Genomic DNA, 15,631 nt, shown 5'->3' on the forward strand with positions numbered 1-15,631 from the left:
ATACAGCGGCGAGGTGGACCTTTAGCGAGGATACAGAAAGCCCGCCTCTTTTGAGGTCCAATAAGTATAGTATTACAGGTATAGGAACGTCAAGGGGAGCTAACTGCTTGGTGGAACACCAGGCTGTAAATCGAGTCCATTTCTGCTTGTAAGTCCTCCTGGTGGAGGTCCTTCGGCTACATTCCAGGACTTGTTGTACTCCCTCCGTACACGTGTTCTCTAAGGAGCTGAGCCATGGATTAGCCATGCTTGTAGACGCAGACCCTGAGGGTGCGGTTGTACTATTGACCCCTGAGTCTGCGTGAATAAGTCCAGCGCTACCGGTAGAGGAAGTGGTGGGCAGTCCGACATGCGCAGAAGCAAGGGAAACCATTGCTGCCGATCCCAAGTTCGGACTATGAGTATCATGCGAGTTCTCTCCCTTCTGGCTTTCTGCAGAACCTTGTGGATAAGCGCTGTGGGGGGAAATGCGTAAAGTAGGGGGCCCCTTCATGAAATCATGAATGCGTCCCCCAGGGACCTCCGCCCCACTCCTGCCCTGGAGCAGTACTGGGGACACTTCTTGTTGTACTGGGTGGCAAACAGATCGATCTGGGGAAACCCCCATGTACGAATCTGCGGATCTGCCATTCGTACGTGAGTGAGAAGCGCCTGCTCAGCTGATCTGCTTTCACGTTGTGAGCGCCCGGCAAGTACGAGGCTTTCAACGTTATGTTGTTGGCGATGCACCAGTTCCACAATCGGACTGCTTCCGCACATAGGGCACGGGATCGTGCTCCTCCTTGTCGATTGATGTAAAACATAGGGGAGATATTGTCGGTTTTGATCCCGACTACTTTGCCGTGTAGGTAATCTCGAAAGTGTTTGCAGGCGTTGAACATTGCTCTGAGCTCCAGTATGTTTATGTGCAGTGTCTGTTCCGCAGGGGACCAGAGCCCTTGCGTCACCTTGTTGCCGATGTGCGCTCCCCATCGTATGTGGGAGGCGTCGGTAGTAAGAAAAATAGAAATTTGTAGTTGGTGAAAGGGCACCCCCACTAGCAGATTCTTGGGGTTTTCCCACCACGCCAGGGATCTGCGCACCTCTGTCGTGGGTGACACCACCCTGTGGACAGTGTGGGATGCCGGTTTGTAAACGCTCGCCAGCCAATGCTGCAGGCTTCGCATGTGTAACCTGGCATTCTGTACCACAAACGTCGCTGCCGCCATGTGGCCCAGCAGCTGTAAGCATGTTAAGACTGGCACCGTAGGGCTGTACGTGATGACTTGCACCAGCGAACTGATGGCGCGGAAGCGGGTGTCGGGTAGGTACACCCTTGCTGTGATAGAGTTTATGCGTGCCCCTATGAACTCTATATCTTGTGTGGGTTCGGTCTTTGACTTTGCAAGGTTGATAACTAGGCCCAGTGAAGAAAACGTGTCCGCTGTGACGCGTATCATGCATAAGACCTCTGCCTTCGAGGCCCCTTTCAGCAGGCAGTCGTCCAGATATGGGAAAACAAACACCCGCTGTCTGTGCAGGTAGGCTGACACCACTGCCAGGGTCTTGGTAAAGACTCTGGGGGCCGAGGAGAGGCCGAATGGAAGAACCCTGTACTGGAAGTGTTCCTTGCCAACCGTGAACTGGAGGAAGTGTCTGTGTGCCGGGTGGATTGTTATATGAAAGTAAGCATCTTGTAAGTCGAGGGCTGCAAACCAATCTCCATCGTCCAGTGCCGTGAGTATCGAGGCAACTGTGATCATCCAAAAACGTTGCTTGCGCAAGTAACGGTTGAGGCCCCGAAGATCTAAGATGGGCCTCCAGCCTCCTGTTTTCTTCTCTGTTAGGAAGTAGCATGAATAAAAACCTTTCCCCTGGAATTCTTCCAGCACTCTTTCCACCGCCCCTATGAACATAAGGTGATCCACCTCCTGCTTGAGCCTCGCCTCATGGGCAGCGTCCCTGAGGTGAGGCCTGGCGGGAGGCTTTGTCAGTGGGAGCGACTGGAAGGAGATCGTGTAACCTGTGGCTATGATCTCCAGCACCCATTTGTCTGTGGTGATCTTTTGCCATTGGGAGTGGAATGGTCTGAGGCGATGATGGAACATGAGATGAGAGTGGCATTGAGCGAGGGTATTGATAGTGCAGCCCCCGACATACCCGTCAAACTTGTTGCCTTTGGGCCTGTCCCCAGGGCGTACGGCTTTGTTGAGAACGTCGCCTGGGAGTTCTGTGCTGTTGCGGCTGTTGATGGCGCCCTTGGTCGTAGCCCCGTTGATATTGAGCACGCTGTGGTTGGTAAGCGTAGCGTCTTTGCTGAGGATAAAATTTTTCCCTCCTGTATGGGGGAGTATAAATGCCCAAGGTTCTACGTGTAGCTCTCGAGTCCTTACTGGAGTGGAGGACCGAGTCAGTTGAGTCTGCAAACAGCTTTTGTGTATCAAAGGGAAGGTCCACGATCTTCGCCTGTAGGTCCCTAGGGATACCAGACGTCTGGAGCCAGGATTCTCTATGCATGACCACTACTGTAGCCGTTGAACGTGCTGCCGTGTCCGCCACATCCAGGGCAATCTGGACTTCCATCCACGATGCTGCGTAGCCCTCTTGAACAATCGCCTTTAACACCGGCTTTTTGTCTTCTGGAAGTGAATCCACGAGGGGAGTAAGTCTGGAGTAATTATCAAAATTATGGTTTGCTAGGTGTGCCGCATAATTTGCCATTCTCAATAGCAGGGTAGAAGAGGAATATACCTTCCTGCCAAACAGCTCTAGCTTCTTAGCATCTTTGTCCGATCCCCCCGATTTATACTGAGAAGCCTTCAACCTCTGCTGGGACGATTCGACCACCAAAGAATTTGGTTGTGGGTGAATAAAGAGGAACTCCATGCTCTTTGCCGGGACAAAGTACTTCTTATCCGCTCTCTTGTTCGTAGGCGGGATAGAGGCTGGAGTCTGCCATATGGTAGTGGCTGACTCCATAATGGCTTCATCCAGCAGAATAGCAATTTTGGATGGAGCTGGGGGGTCTCAATTTTTTCAGGAGTTTGTGATGTTTCTCCTGCACCTCTGCCGTTTGAATGTCTTGCGTGAAAGCTACCCTTTTAAATAGCTCCTGAAATTGTTTAAGGTCATCTGGGGTGGAGACTTCCCCAGGGGCCATGGCCTCATCTGGGGAGGATGAGGAGGAACCACTGGGGTAAACCTCCCTTGAACCCTCAGGCTCCTGCGGTCGATGATACACTTGCTCTCTGGAGGATGGTGAAGGAAAGTCTTGGGGTTCTAAAACTAACTCCCCTTGAGACAGTTGTGTTTCCGTCCCCGATCGAGAGTGTCCATGGGGGTACTGAGCGGACGGGGGGGACCTGCCCCTGGATGTAGGCCTGCGGTGTCTGTGTCCAGCATGATGAGGACGACCATAGCAGCATGGGCAAGGGTCTGGGGATGGAGACCTGGACCATTCACGGAGTGTGTACCCCCGATGTCTGGGAGAGCGAGACCTCCGCGACGACACAGATAGAGGTGAAACTGGCTTGTGATAGTACTCCAGGGGATCCACTCCCAGAAATGGTGAAGGTGGCCCAAGCCATGGTGACATTGGTTGGAGGAACGGAGGAGGTGGTTCTGGATAAACCGGTGGGGAGACAGGCCTTCGGTGCGGCGTGTGTATCACAGGGGGAGGGCTTGGTGCTAACAGCAGCGCAGCCCTGTCCAGAGATGGGCTCCGGTGCCGGGTTTTTGATTTCGCCTTGCCCCTCCCCTGCGGGGCTGGCACCGCCCCCTCTCGTGCCGGGGATCTCGGCCCCGCTGTCGGCGCCGTGCTCGGCACAATCAGCTGCAGTGCCGCCCGGGTAGCTTCCTCCGGCGCCTGCAGGCTCTGTACCTGGTGCCCCTGTACTGTTGGTGCTGCGGGGGCTGGTGCCGCCTGCAGCGGTGCCACCAGGTCCGGCACTTGCCTCGCTGACGCTCTGGGTGCCGCGCGTGCCGGCTGTTGTGTAACTGGAGGCTGAGCCTCTGCCACGTGCGCTGCCGCTTGCCTGAGGATGTGGCTGGGGGCTGTGTGCGCCGCTCGTCCTGCTTGCCGAACCCACCGGCAAGGATCGAGCCGGGGAGAGTTTCCTCCATTTCTGCACCGAGGGCGTCAGAGAAGCTGCCTTCCTCTTCTGCAACCCAGAGGGCCCTTCTGGGTGAGGCTTCTCTGGCAAGTCCGGCTGGAGAGCCTTATCGAACAAGAGCATTTTAAGCCTCATCTCTCTGTCCTTCCTGGCCCTGGCTGTGAGCTTAGCACAGTGAGAACACTTCTGGGTAACGTGTGATTCCCCCAGGCAGCGGATGCATTCGCTATGCCCATCGGAGGTCGGCATAGATTCGCGGCATGACTCACACTTTTTAAAACCTGAAGAGGCCATTGCAGTGAGTCCTTTACTGTTAATAGGGTACTTAGCACTTAATCTGTGCATTTCCACCCCAAATAGCCATCACCGGCCTGTGGGGCAGCGGGCGGCCTAAATGGCCTTCACATCTACTCTTCTCTTCTCCGCTCCTCTCTTTTTTTTTTTTTTTTTTGTAACCAAAACCAACAAATTACACGTAGAAAACAACTATCTAATCTGACTCTGGCCTTAGCCTGAGCGGATTCCGTCTGCAGCCGATGGCGGTTGAGAAGGAACTGGCGGGGACCAGATTGCGCACGTGGCAGGGGGTGCGCGGCGTGCGCCGGCGCATGCGCGATCCAGGAGAAACTGCTGGAAGATTTCCGATCTGCGGTGCTGGGCGAGCCCGACACCTATTGTGGAGCACCCACGGGGACCACTCGAAGAAGAACCATTGCTTTTGCATGAAAAAATTAACATATCATAGTTACAAATGCTCATAAGATACACTGAACTCCCCCATACAATAAATTTTCAAAGCTACTAATAGGGAACTGCATTAAGAGTTTCATCATTCCCGGATTTCTTGGTACAGATCATTCCTGAAGATCTTGCACACTAAAATGGGTTGATTTTGCTGGTTGCACACTAAGCTGCCAAAACATTGAAAATATGTGGTTATGCAGCAACTTAGAGGAGTGTTTGGCCAAAGGCACAAAAAATGAGATGAGATTGCACAATCAAAAAAAAAAAGATACTTAAGAAAAACAAAGTGGAAGGACTAAAACCTGCATAAAAACAAATATACTTTTGGTAGATAACAAATCAACTTGCAATGTTGTTTAGCTAATTGGTGCAGTACTCTTAATGAATGCAACAGATTATATACAGATCTTTTCTTTATAAAAGACACAGAGCAACTTCTTAAAAATTACTGAAAATCTTACAAGGAGGGATACAATTACTGTTGTGAAGTTATCAAATCAATATATATATATTTGAAATGGATGCCTTTTGAAAAAAAGGTCTCTAGTACTATTATAATTCATAAAGATATTGAGTGGCACCACAGAAGAACTCTGAGGGGGAGTATCATACTCTCCTCTTCCTCACTTCACACCTATTTTATCCTTTTCTTATGAAGTATGTGGTCAACAATATTTGAAAAAATAGGCCTACATTTTTAAAAGTGGCTAGCGATTTGGGGATCTTAATTTGTGGTTGAATAAGTTCTATTTATAGAATTGCAGTTGTTCAAATAAGTTAATTTCTTTGAAGTATGTACTCTTGCTTTGAAGACCAGTGTGCACCTCTTCAAAAGCTATTTGTGGAGCAGAGAAAAATTAATGAACTTTCTGAAGAAAGACAATATTTGGCTAAAACCATGATCGCCAAACAATCCCAGGTGATTTATAACAGCTTCATAACTTGATTATGGCAGCTTAAAGGGGGAAAAATCCATGTACAATCTGATTACAGAAATCCTACTAGCAGTAGGATCAACTGTGCTTAAATCTGATACAGTTTCTATCATGGTTTTAACTGCAGTAAATTAGGTGGGAGGAAGAAAAGAGATGACTAATGGAGATCCCTGGGAAGGGAGATTACTTTTATTCCCATGGTCCTAATGAAGAGGGCTGTGGTCAACAGGGCCATAGGTATTAGAATTGCTGTATTGTTTTTACAAATGTTTGTGGGGGGGGGGGAGGTTGAACAAATTATATAAAGTGGACACTAAGGGTATGTTTACACAGTGCCAGAACTGCAAATTAAGTTATGCAATTTGTGCTACGCAAATTTTGTAGCTTATTTTGAGTAGATTTCAAAACTGGCTGTTTTGGCATGTGGTGCTGTCAAAATGGCAACCTTGTACTCCTCCAGTGATGAGGTGTATAAGCATGCCAGAATAGTGCATCCATTATCTTGAAAACAGTTTCTTAGATGCGGGCAGCTACTTTCCTATTTTATTGCTGGAACCTGAAATAGTACCCACCATGCAGACTGCCTAAAAGAAGAGAGTCTGAGTGATTTCTGTAATGGCCCAGGATGGGGAGGGGCACGCAGTATGAAATACTTTAGTGTTTAGGAGGAATGCAGAAAAACAAAACAGCTTTGCAAACAATCAAAAACAGTGACTGAAATATTTTTCTCAATAAAACAGGATACACAGTTAAGTGATTGGTAATGATAGTTTCAGTGAATTCCCTACTGACTGTACACCTTGTTCAGTGAGCTAGGGGACATTACACTCCAGAACACAGGAGCAAACCAAAAGCACTCTCCCTAGCAAGAGATTTTTCATATTCTGCTGTCCGTACCCTTTTTTTATAGTTCTTCTGCTATGTACTAGAAATATTGGTTGGGCGAGTCAGAGACAGGGTAAAACTACTTTAACTTATTTCAAATTCCTTTTTTTTGGTGAGATCAGCTTTACCTTTTATAATTTATAGATGCATTTCTAGATACCCACTTCTGCCTTGCACACCACATCGGGAACCTTATGCACAGACAGAATTTCAGGTGGCCAAAAGTTAAACAATAGTGCATTAAATGAAACTATTTCTTGTATAGTAAGTCAATGTGAACAGGTGACTCAGCATGATGTAATTCAGATGAATATATGTTTCCTTATGGAAGTTGTCTGACTTTCACATTGTGCAGCCACGATGATATTTCTAGTGAAATAATTAGTTTTGCAAGCTATTCTTATGAACCAGGGATGAAAAACCAATTAGTACTGCAATTCATACCATTAAAACCAGAACAGAACCCCAAAATAAACAATCAACAAAAGTTAATTCTTTGACTATACATACATAAATATAATATGCTCAATATGTATGTTTGTGTATATATACCTTCCCCTCCTCAGTGTTTTGTTGACATGAATTGTGAACTTCTTCTTCTCTTACTAATTTGCCAGGCCATGAAGTCAGTCCTTTTATTTGGCCCCAGACCAAGTCACCAACATTAAACGTCCTCGGCCTGTAATGTATCAACTCATTCGAAGAAGGGGAATCTGGATTCCTTAGGTCATCTTCACTGCTGATGCTTTTAGCATCTGAAGGGCTAGGCACGCACCCATTAATGCTTCTGGCATTAAAGTCTCCATTATAATGGATATAGTCTTTAACTAGAGAACTTTCCAAACTATTTGAGGAACTTGGAGATTGCTCCTCCATGACTAGGTCTTGTTTAGAAGTGTTCAGCATCTCTCCAAACCCTCTACCTTGTTGAGGCCTATTTCCATTTATGTGTGCACATGTTTCCACAGTGTTCTCCAGTCTCTCTTTAAAACTCATCATAGTTCTTTTGTAATTGTTATACCTGAAATTCTCATCCAACATTTTATCATTTTGACAGTTTCTCTGTGGTAACAGTAATTGATGCTGCTCACCATGTAACAATGGCAGTGTGGAGACATTATTGGGCCTTTCATGACAGGGACTGCTGTGGACATGGGTTGAATGGTCTAAAAACTCCTCACACTTCCACCTATTCATCTCACCTCCAGGGCTTTGCTCTTCTTCCCACTGTTTTCTGGGTGTGTTGCAACCTGCTGATTTGTAATATTCAAATCCATCCCCTTCACTTGAATTTTTACTGTGTTCTGAATTCTTCAGTACTCGTGTCCCTCTAGTGTTTCTTATCCTACCGTCATGATCAGAAACACCAATGTTTTTTCCATGGATTACTGCACTGACAGCACTAGAAAGATTTAATGGGTCACCAATTGAGGCTGTAAAGGCACTCATGGCACTCAGAGCTGGAATGGGACTCATTTGTGTTGTACTGCTAACTGCAGTGGTGATTACTACTTGCATTCCTTTGCTTGCAGCATCTACCACTGCTTTGTAGATAGCGTCAACTGAAGAATCACCCTGAGCAGCTACATTGAGGCTATCCTTTGTTTGTTGTCCTATAGGTGGTTCACTCCTTTGCTGCAAATCACAAGATGTATCTTGAAAATGAGGAAGGGTAGTGTTGGAATTCTCGGGAACTGATGTTATCCCCATCTGAGCAATCATTCTTTTGTTTAGAAGAGCAGCATCTTCCTGCATTCTCACCTTAAAAATAGGAGGGAAAAATTATGGAAATTCATGTTTTCACTGGATGCTGTATTTCCAAAGACACATTCCTTTAATTCAGTAAACTCTAATGGTTACACATCAATGACACACTTCATCATGGTTGTACACAAGTAGAGGTCTTCTTAAATTGTGGAGAAGTAACAGAGTTTTCATTGTTTGGTCCTGGCACGAACAGCAAATTTCACCATTGTGTTCTTACAGTATTTTTGATACTACCTTTCCTTCAGCTACTGCTAGCAGTGGCACTGCCTTCAGAGCTGGCGGTCTGGCCAAAAGCCACTTCTCTCTTTACCTAGCACTGAAGGCAGCAGAAAAGTAAGGGTGCTAATAGTGTGACACCCCCAAAATTGCCCTGTGATACATTTTTCATGATTGTGAATTTAGTAGGGCCCTATACATAAAAGGGGCATGACTGTCACTCAAGAGAATCAGAAAATGGAAAGGCAGCTCAAAACATGAAATAATGTATGTATGAACACATAACATTAGCTTTCACAATTTCTTCCAAAAGACTAAGCTTTGCAATAACACGTGGTTTTTTAGATGATAAAAATGTTCAAATTTCTCCAGTTTTAATCACATTTCCTTCCACTTTTCTGAGTCCCGCTTTTTCTGAATTAGGTTCAAGATCTCCATTCTTACATTAAAAGTCCTAAATAACCAAGTCCATGCGTATGTCTCTATATCCCAATCTATTTCCTTCATTCTTCCCTCAGTCTCCACTTTCCTGCCTGGTTTCACTCCTAAGTGTACTTACTGTTTTTACCCACTCTCTGCCTTGTCCTTTCTTTGATGCACTCCACAGACTTGAAATTGCCTATTTGTCACGTGCAAGTGACCCCCTTTCCCTTCTTCTTATACACTTCTTTGGGAAGTTGTCCTACTCTGATCCCCGATCAACCATCTCTCCAACTCTTTGTGCTGTAGCTAATTCATGCAACGTCTATTATAAACTAAGTTAGGTTTTGAGGAATCCTGTATATTTATATTTGTATTTGTCATGTAAAGAGATAAAGTTTACTAAAGATAATAAGCCATATTAATACCAGAAAAAGTCCGTACAGAAAAGATGGATAGTGAAACCAACATATTTATAACTACTGCTTCAAATACTTACCATTACTAAACATTTTCATAATTCAGGACAAAAACTGAAAATAGGAAGCTGTAGCTAACAAAACTCACAAAATTAAAAAATGTGAAGGGGTTAATAGGCAGTTAGCTGATCATGATTTTTGCAAACACAGAGACAATTTCTAGTTGTTTAGATTGACGAAATGATATGTTGTCTTTTTTCCTTCTTAAAGGATAAAAGCTTTTCTGGCATTATCACCTGGATTTCTGCTGCCTTCATGTTTTCAGTTCTGCTGCACTATAATAATGTCAAGTACACACTGTAACTGTAGCTTTGCTCCCTACCTCAGATGATACTCTCACTGTCATTCCATTACTTAGCATTTGAATTTATATTATCAACATAATTGTGTGTTTGGATGGAAATGTGAAAGGGACATCTCTTTTTTCAAAACTTTTACTGTATGTTCATCCTAACCATTATGCACCTGAGCCAACATTCCCTAATAGTAGTCTTTCCATTTACTTCTATGGGCACTATTAGAAAAGGTCAGTTACTCACAATCATCTCCTTTCCCATTACTGACAACTAATGTTATCTTTTTATCAGTCTCTATCATTTGCTCTCAACCAGGAGTTTATGACCACATGCACATTAACACCACCTGAAAGTTAATAAAAGCAGTCAGTATATGCAAATCAGTAGTATTTCCAATTGCATAAAAATGACATTCAGCTTTTAAGCTTCTGATTTGCAAATATAAGATCCATACTAAAAAAGGGCAACCAACTGCAATAAAATAGATTGTTTTAAACATTCAGTGAACAAGAAGAATATAGATACCAATTCTACTATTGGGATTTTTTAAATTCACTGAGTATTGATTTCAGTGTGCTTTCTACCTGAAAATTTTGGAACAGACAAGCCATGGGGTTTGGGTTGTTAGCTGGTCCAGGAATGGTGGGTTGCCCTTGAAACCCCTGGAGATTCTGGTACCCCTGGAGAAACTGGTGTTGCTGCTGATTTGAAGGAAACATCTGATTGTTGTTTAACAGTGACTGGAGATGAGTCAGTTGATGGTTATTCAAAGTAGTGTTTATTGAAGACATGTCACCTGTAATTCCAAGCATATGGAAAAATAAGTCAGCATAGTTTTTGAGAGTCTGTGAAAGTCACCTAAGTCATATTTTAACTGAATGGTAAACAAATATTGACACACTCTGTACAACCAAACTTTTCCCATGCAATCTTCTGCAAAATGATCTCAAGGAACATGCATCCTAATATTTTTTTTTCTTCCACATTCTTTCTTTTAGGTTGCATCTATATGAGGATTCTTTTTGAATGATGCTGATGTGACTGTCCTTCACTCTGGAATGGTGCACAGCCAGTACAATAGAATGAGTGTCAGTCGTATTCATTTTCTTGGAAATTCATTCGTAGATTCCAAAGAGTGACTACCACGTACCACATCAATATCCACACCATCCCAAACCTTTTTATAAATATGACAGTGCTGTTTGACCTGATTAAAAACAATCCAAAGCCTCTTGAACACAAAAATGCACTAAGAGAACTGATGGGTCCCATACAAGAGAATTTGCAAGACCGGGGAGGTCCAGGCCTTCTGCCTACAGGTAGCCCACATGCCTGGTGGCTGCTGCAGCTCCAACCTCCTGCTCCCCTGGGGACTCTAGGTCCAGCTTCCAGGGATTCCCAGGGGGCTCCAGTCCCACCCCACACTCCTAGGACTGCCAGGGGGCTCCAAACCCTAACTGCCTTGGGGGGCTCTGGCTCCAGTCCCAGTATGGCTGCCCCATGGAAGCACAGATGCTGGTCCCCCAGCCCCAGGACTCTGCTCCTGCAACATCTATGGTCCCACCCGCTGAGAGAGTACCGGATGTGAAAGGTACTACAGATAGCTAACTCTACTAGTTGTTTATTTTCTAGATAGAGAGGAAAAAAAATCTCATTGTTAAACTAAATTAAAAATCTGCATTTTGTATCAAAAGAAAAATCTCTGGTGTAAACTGAAAAGTAAAATAATGTAACAAACAACAGAAAAACAAACTCTTTGTCGCCTCTGGTGTTATGAAATTACCAAATAAAAGAAGACAAAGTGGATTTTCTTATTTCTTATTTTTGCTTTAACACCAACTACTGTTTTTCCTGAAGTTTATTCTTCTGGAATCAGTGGATAAAAATCAATGGACATTTTATTTTAGATAAAAAATTAATCCTAATTTAATAACTCTCCTAATGCTAAATTACAGTAAACTCTTTCATATCTGGCATTCTGTTATCTGGAACTCTCAAATAACTAGCACTTTAACCATAAGTAAATTTTAGTTCTGTTTTCCATAAATATACAATAATGAAAGGAAATACAAATAAATACAGACAATGCAGTATAAGTTTACAGTGTGCAATGTAACTGTTGTTGGTAAATAAAGTACTCTGCATAAATTTTTGTTTGTTTCTTAATATCTAATCCTGTTTTTATTTAGTGTGATGCACTGCTAGGTATTCTTCTCTATTATCCAGAATATTTGAGAATCAGGCAACCTCCCCATCCCGGGGATGCCAGATATGAAAGTATTTACTGTACATTGTAAAAGTAGAGCTGAGTTCATAGTCACAATCTTGTGGCTTGATGTAAGTAACAAAGTTGTAATGCTTTCCAGCTCTTTGACACAATATTTTAGTCACCCTACTGGTCTATTTATTTGCTTATCAAATCCAAACAGCACAGAACACAAAATATATCGCATGTTCTGGGTAAATGTATCAAGGCACTAGAGATTTAGGAGAATAGTTCAAGCTTAAGATTCCACTTAGTTATATAAGTGCTTGACAGGTGCGATAACCTCAGGTTCTAAAACAAAATGAAAAACAAAGAAACATGAGAACAGAAATGTACAATCAAGGGCTAGCACGGGCAACCTGCTTTACTGAATTTGTGCCAGGCTTTACTTGGAGTGCTTTATGTACCATATAGGACATGTACTATGGTTTTGGCATATTTTTTATTTAACTGGAAAAAATGCAGTTGGCCATTTTTCATCTATTGCACAGCTACTCATACCAACCCTGTGATGCCACATACATTTGAAATAAAATACTGCATCCCAAAGATGCACATGTGCTTTGATTAGATGAAAAGTAAAAGGAGTCATTTGCTTGACTAAATTTAAATGTGTGTTGTAGGTTTGGTGGCATCAGAATGAGGGAATGAAAAACAAAATTATATTCAAAAACAGAATTACACATTGCTCAATTTTTTTAAAAAAAAGCTATTTAAAATCTGACAGTAATGGTTATTTTTCTCTAGAATATTCAGTGAGCTGTGACATATAAAACCTTTTTAAAAATAGTGCAATGCAATGGAGTTTTTAGTAATAGAAAATAGAATCAAACTCTCCCCCCAACCTTTTTTCTTAAATCTGTGAAAAAATTTAACTTACCAAGCAGACCTGTCCCCAGTAGAGGGTTAAGTAGCTGTGGCACCACAGAGTTATTGTTGAGTTTAGCTGGACCAGATGTATTCCCAGCATTATTAGATATGTTCAGCAATGTTTCTGCCATTGACACCACTGCTGTCCCACCAAGTGTTGAGACAGACAGTGCTGCCACTGCTGATGATGTAGTGGTTGTGGTAGTGGTTGCCTGGGAGGAAGTTGCTATGGATATCTCTGGATGATTAGCAGTGTTGCCCGATGCAGAGTTCAGGACACCTCCCAACAGCGGGGGATTCAAGGCCATTAATCCCGAGGCCCCAGTGAGAGCTGGGAGGAGCAAGGGATTAGAAGTAGTGTCAGTGCCTGTAAAGCTTGGTAAAGGGTTCCCCAGGGAGTTGGTTAAAAGGGTCTCTGCTCTGTTGCTGTCTGAATGCTTGCTTGGCAAATGGTCTGGTGGGGCTGTCATCTGTGTTATTGAGGGTAAAGGGTTATTTTGCTGTTGTAACAAATCTGAGATGGTCAAATTGAAAGATGGCAGGGGAAGCATGGCAGCTGCTTGGGCTTGATTCTGAAGTAGGGCTGCTAGAAGCTGAAAATGAGCAGGTTGTAATACCTGCCCATCCATGTCACTGGAGAGAAAAGCTAGTGCAGTATTTACACTCGGGTTGAGAAAACCTAAAGGGTTGAGGAGGACCTCAGACTTGCCTTCTCCTGCTGAAGGCTGAAGTATATTTAATAGATTCTGGTTTAGGAGATGTTGCTGATTCACTGGCAAAGAGATAGGTAGAGAATTGAGAAGATGTGGATTCAGAGAATGCGGAAGATTGTTGTTTGAAGAGCAGTTCTGTGGAAAATGAAGTGTGTGTTCGTGGCCAACAAAAGAGAAATCACTCCCAATGGGCAGCTGGCTTGGAAGTGGGTTTCCAGCTGCTGTAGTGACTATAACACCATCTTGAAGAACAGATGTTGTCTTTGTGATGGCAGGTTGGCTGCTTCCAGCTATGGCTATGGAAGATGATGGTCCTGAACCCCCTGTAACAAAAATAATATGCATAGTAATCATGTTAACTGAAGAACAAATACAATCATCACCACAATGATAATTAGATTAATACAAGTATAGCTACGTTCAACACTCGGAATAAGAAAATTAAAATTTGAAATGACAATTTGCAATGAATTATTTCAGATACTGCATAGAAATTCCATCCTCATTTCACAACTGGAGTCCCGTTTAAATCAAAAACTTATATTTCTTTTCAAACCCCTTGAGCAGAGAATTGTGTACGAGGTTTTCACTATTTTATTAAGTATATATTGGATTAGTCTAGCACTAAAAAGTACCTACAACTTACTATGTTAGGTCTTGAACTGACACCATATCCACTACTAAAATTATCAGTGATTGCCTTAAAATCTAATCTAAGTTGCAAGGAAAAACAATAGACATTTTTCTGAAGGAAAAGGTAAAGTGATTTCGGCAGCTTGGATGGATTCTTTGCCTGGAGTGGCACAGAAATCCAAAGTTTGCCTGCTGAGTGGATTTACAGTAAACACTTATTAATTCAAGACTCGTTATCTTTTTTCTACTTCTGCATAACCGTCCATCAGCCTTGACCAGTGATGGACTCCACAAATAAGTTATCTGTTTCCCCCTACCTGAAGGAGATTTCTTATTTAAATCGACAAAAGTTGTTTGCAAAAGCTGCCTATCAGAAAAGCAGGAGAAATAAAACAGAATGTAGCCACCTTTGACCCATACTTTTCAACCTTACATGGTGACCTGAGTATTGGAAAAACATAAACACTAAAAATGCAGATTAATTTGATAGCAGAAAAAACAATTTATTTTATCTTCTATTGAAAACCTGTAGCAAATTTCATAGTGTAGCCTGCTAAGCAGATAAAAATCAGAAAGCATCATTATAATTTAGCAAAACTTCAGAAACATTACTACTGGAAACTGGTAGTTCAACTATCATCAGAGTATTGTTAAGACAGAATCCAATTTTTTATCTGACACCTCACAATACCATCTTTCAAGCAGTGTGAAGTATTGACAGCCAGACATCACATCTAGTTACATACATTACATGAGATGTCAACTGTTGAGATCCCTGGGACAAGGATCATGCCTTTTTTCTTTGAAGCAGGTACAATATTGTGATGCAATCAACCAACCAACTATTGCAGATAAAGTTGACAGAAATAAAAGCTGGCAACCATAAGAACAGGATTTCACAAGCTCCCAGGGCTAGCATGTTAACAGACAGGCATTAGTGCTTTCATGACTAGCAAATTTCATCAGACAGCAGTCCGGAACCTGTGACAAGAAAGTAAATAAACAAGATGTCCCTCTCCACATCGGTAAGTACACAGGAAGAAATATATGGCCTGGAAATATATATTCAAACTGATAAGCAGCATTTTCCCCAAAAAAGCTAATGAAAAAATTTGAAAATAAAACAAGTTTTCAAAGAACCTTTCAAACACTAAAATGATGAGGATGACAAGTAGCAATTAAATGACATGTTCTTATATGAGGAATTTATTTTCTGGTCAAGATAGCTCTCAATTGGATACTCATTTCTGCAGACTAAATCTCTCTGAGAAATTATTTAGAGACCAGCAGAAAAACTCTCTTGCTCTCTCACAAAA

At 42.9% G+C, this 15,631-nt stretch overlaps 1 protein-coding gene across 10 annotated transcripts in view; it reads right to left on the reverse strand.

Annotated features, from left to right (window-relative positions):
* The window catches only part of MBD5 (methyl-CpG binding domain protein 5), a 253,948-nt gene that overhangs the window by 50,094 nt on the left and 188,223 nt on the right, over positions 1–15,631 (reverse strand). For 7 of the 10 annotated variants that reach the window (XM_075001482.1, XM_075001479.1, XM_075001476.1 and 4 more), the window contains 3 exons: positions 12,980–14,005; positions 10,418–10,629; positions 7,208–8,416 (listed from right to left, as the gene is read on the reverse strand). In XM_075001482.1, the coding sequence (XP_074857583.1) occupies positions 7,208–8,416; positions 10,418–10,629; positions 12,980–14,005 (2,447 nt within the window). The remainder of the gene's footprint in view (positions 1–7,207; positions 8,417–10,417; positions 10,630–12,979; positions 14,006–15,631) is intronic. The other 3 variants (XM_075001486.1, XM_075001485.1, XM_075001480.1) reach the window with 2 other exon arrangements.

The sequence above is a fragment of the Carettochelys insculpta genome, chromosome 8, assembly GCF_033958435.1.
Source record: "Carettochelys insculpta isolate YL-2023 chromosome 8, ASM3395843v1, whole genome shotgun sequence".
Lineage (NCBI taxonomy): Eukaryota > Metazoa > Chordata > Testudines > Carettochelyidae > Carettochelys > Carettochelys insculpta.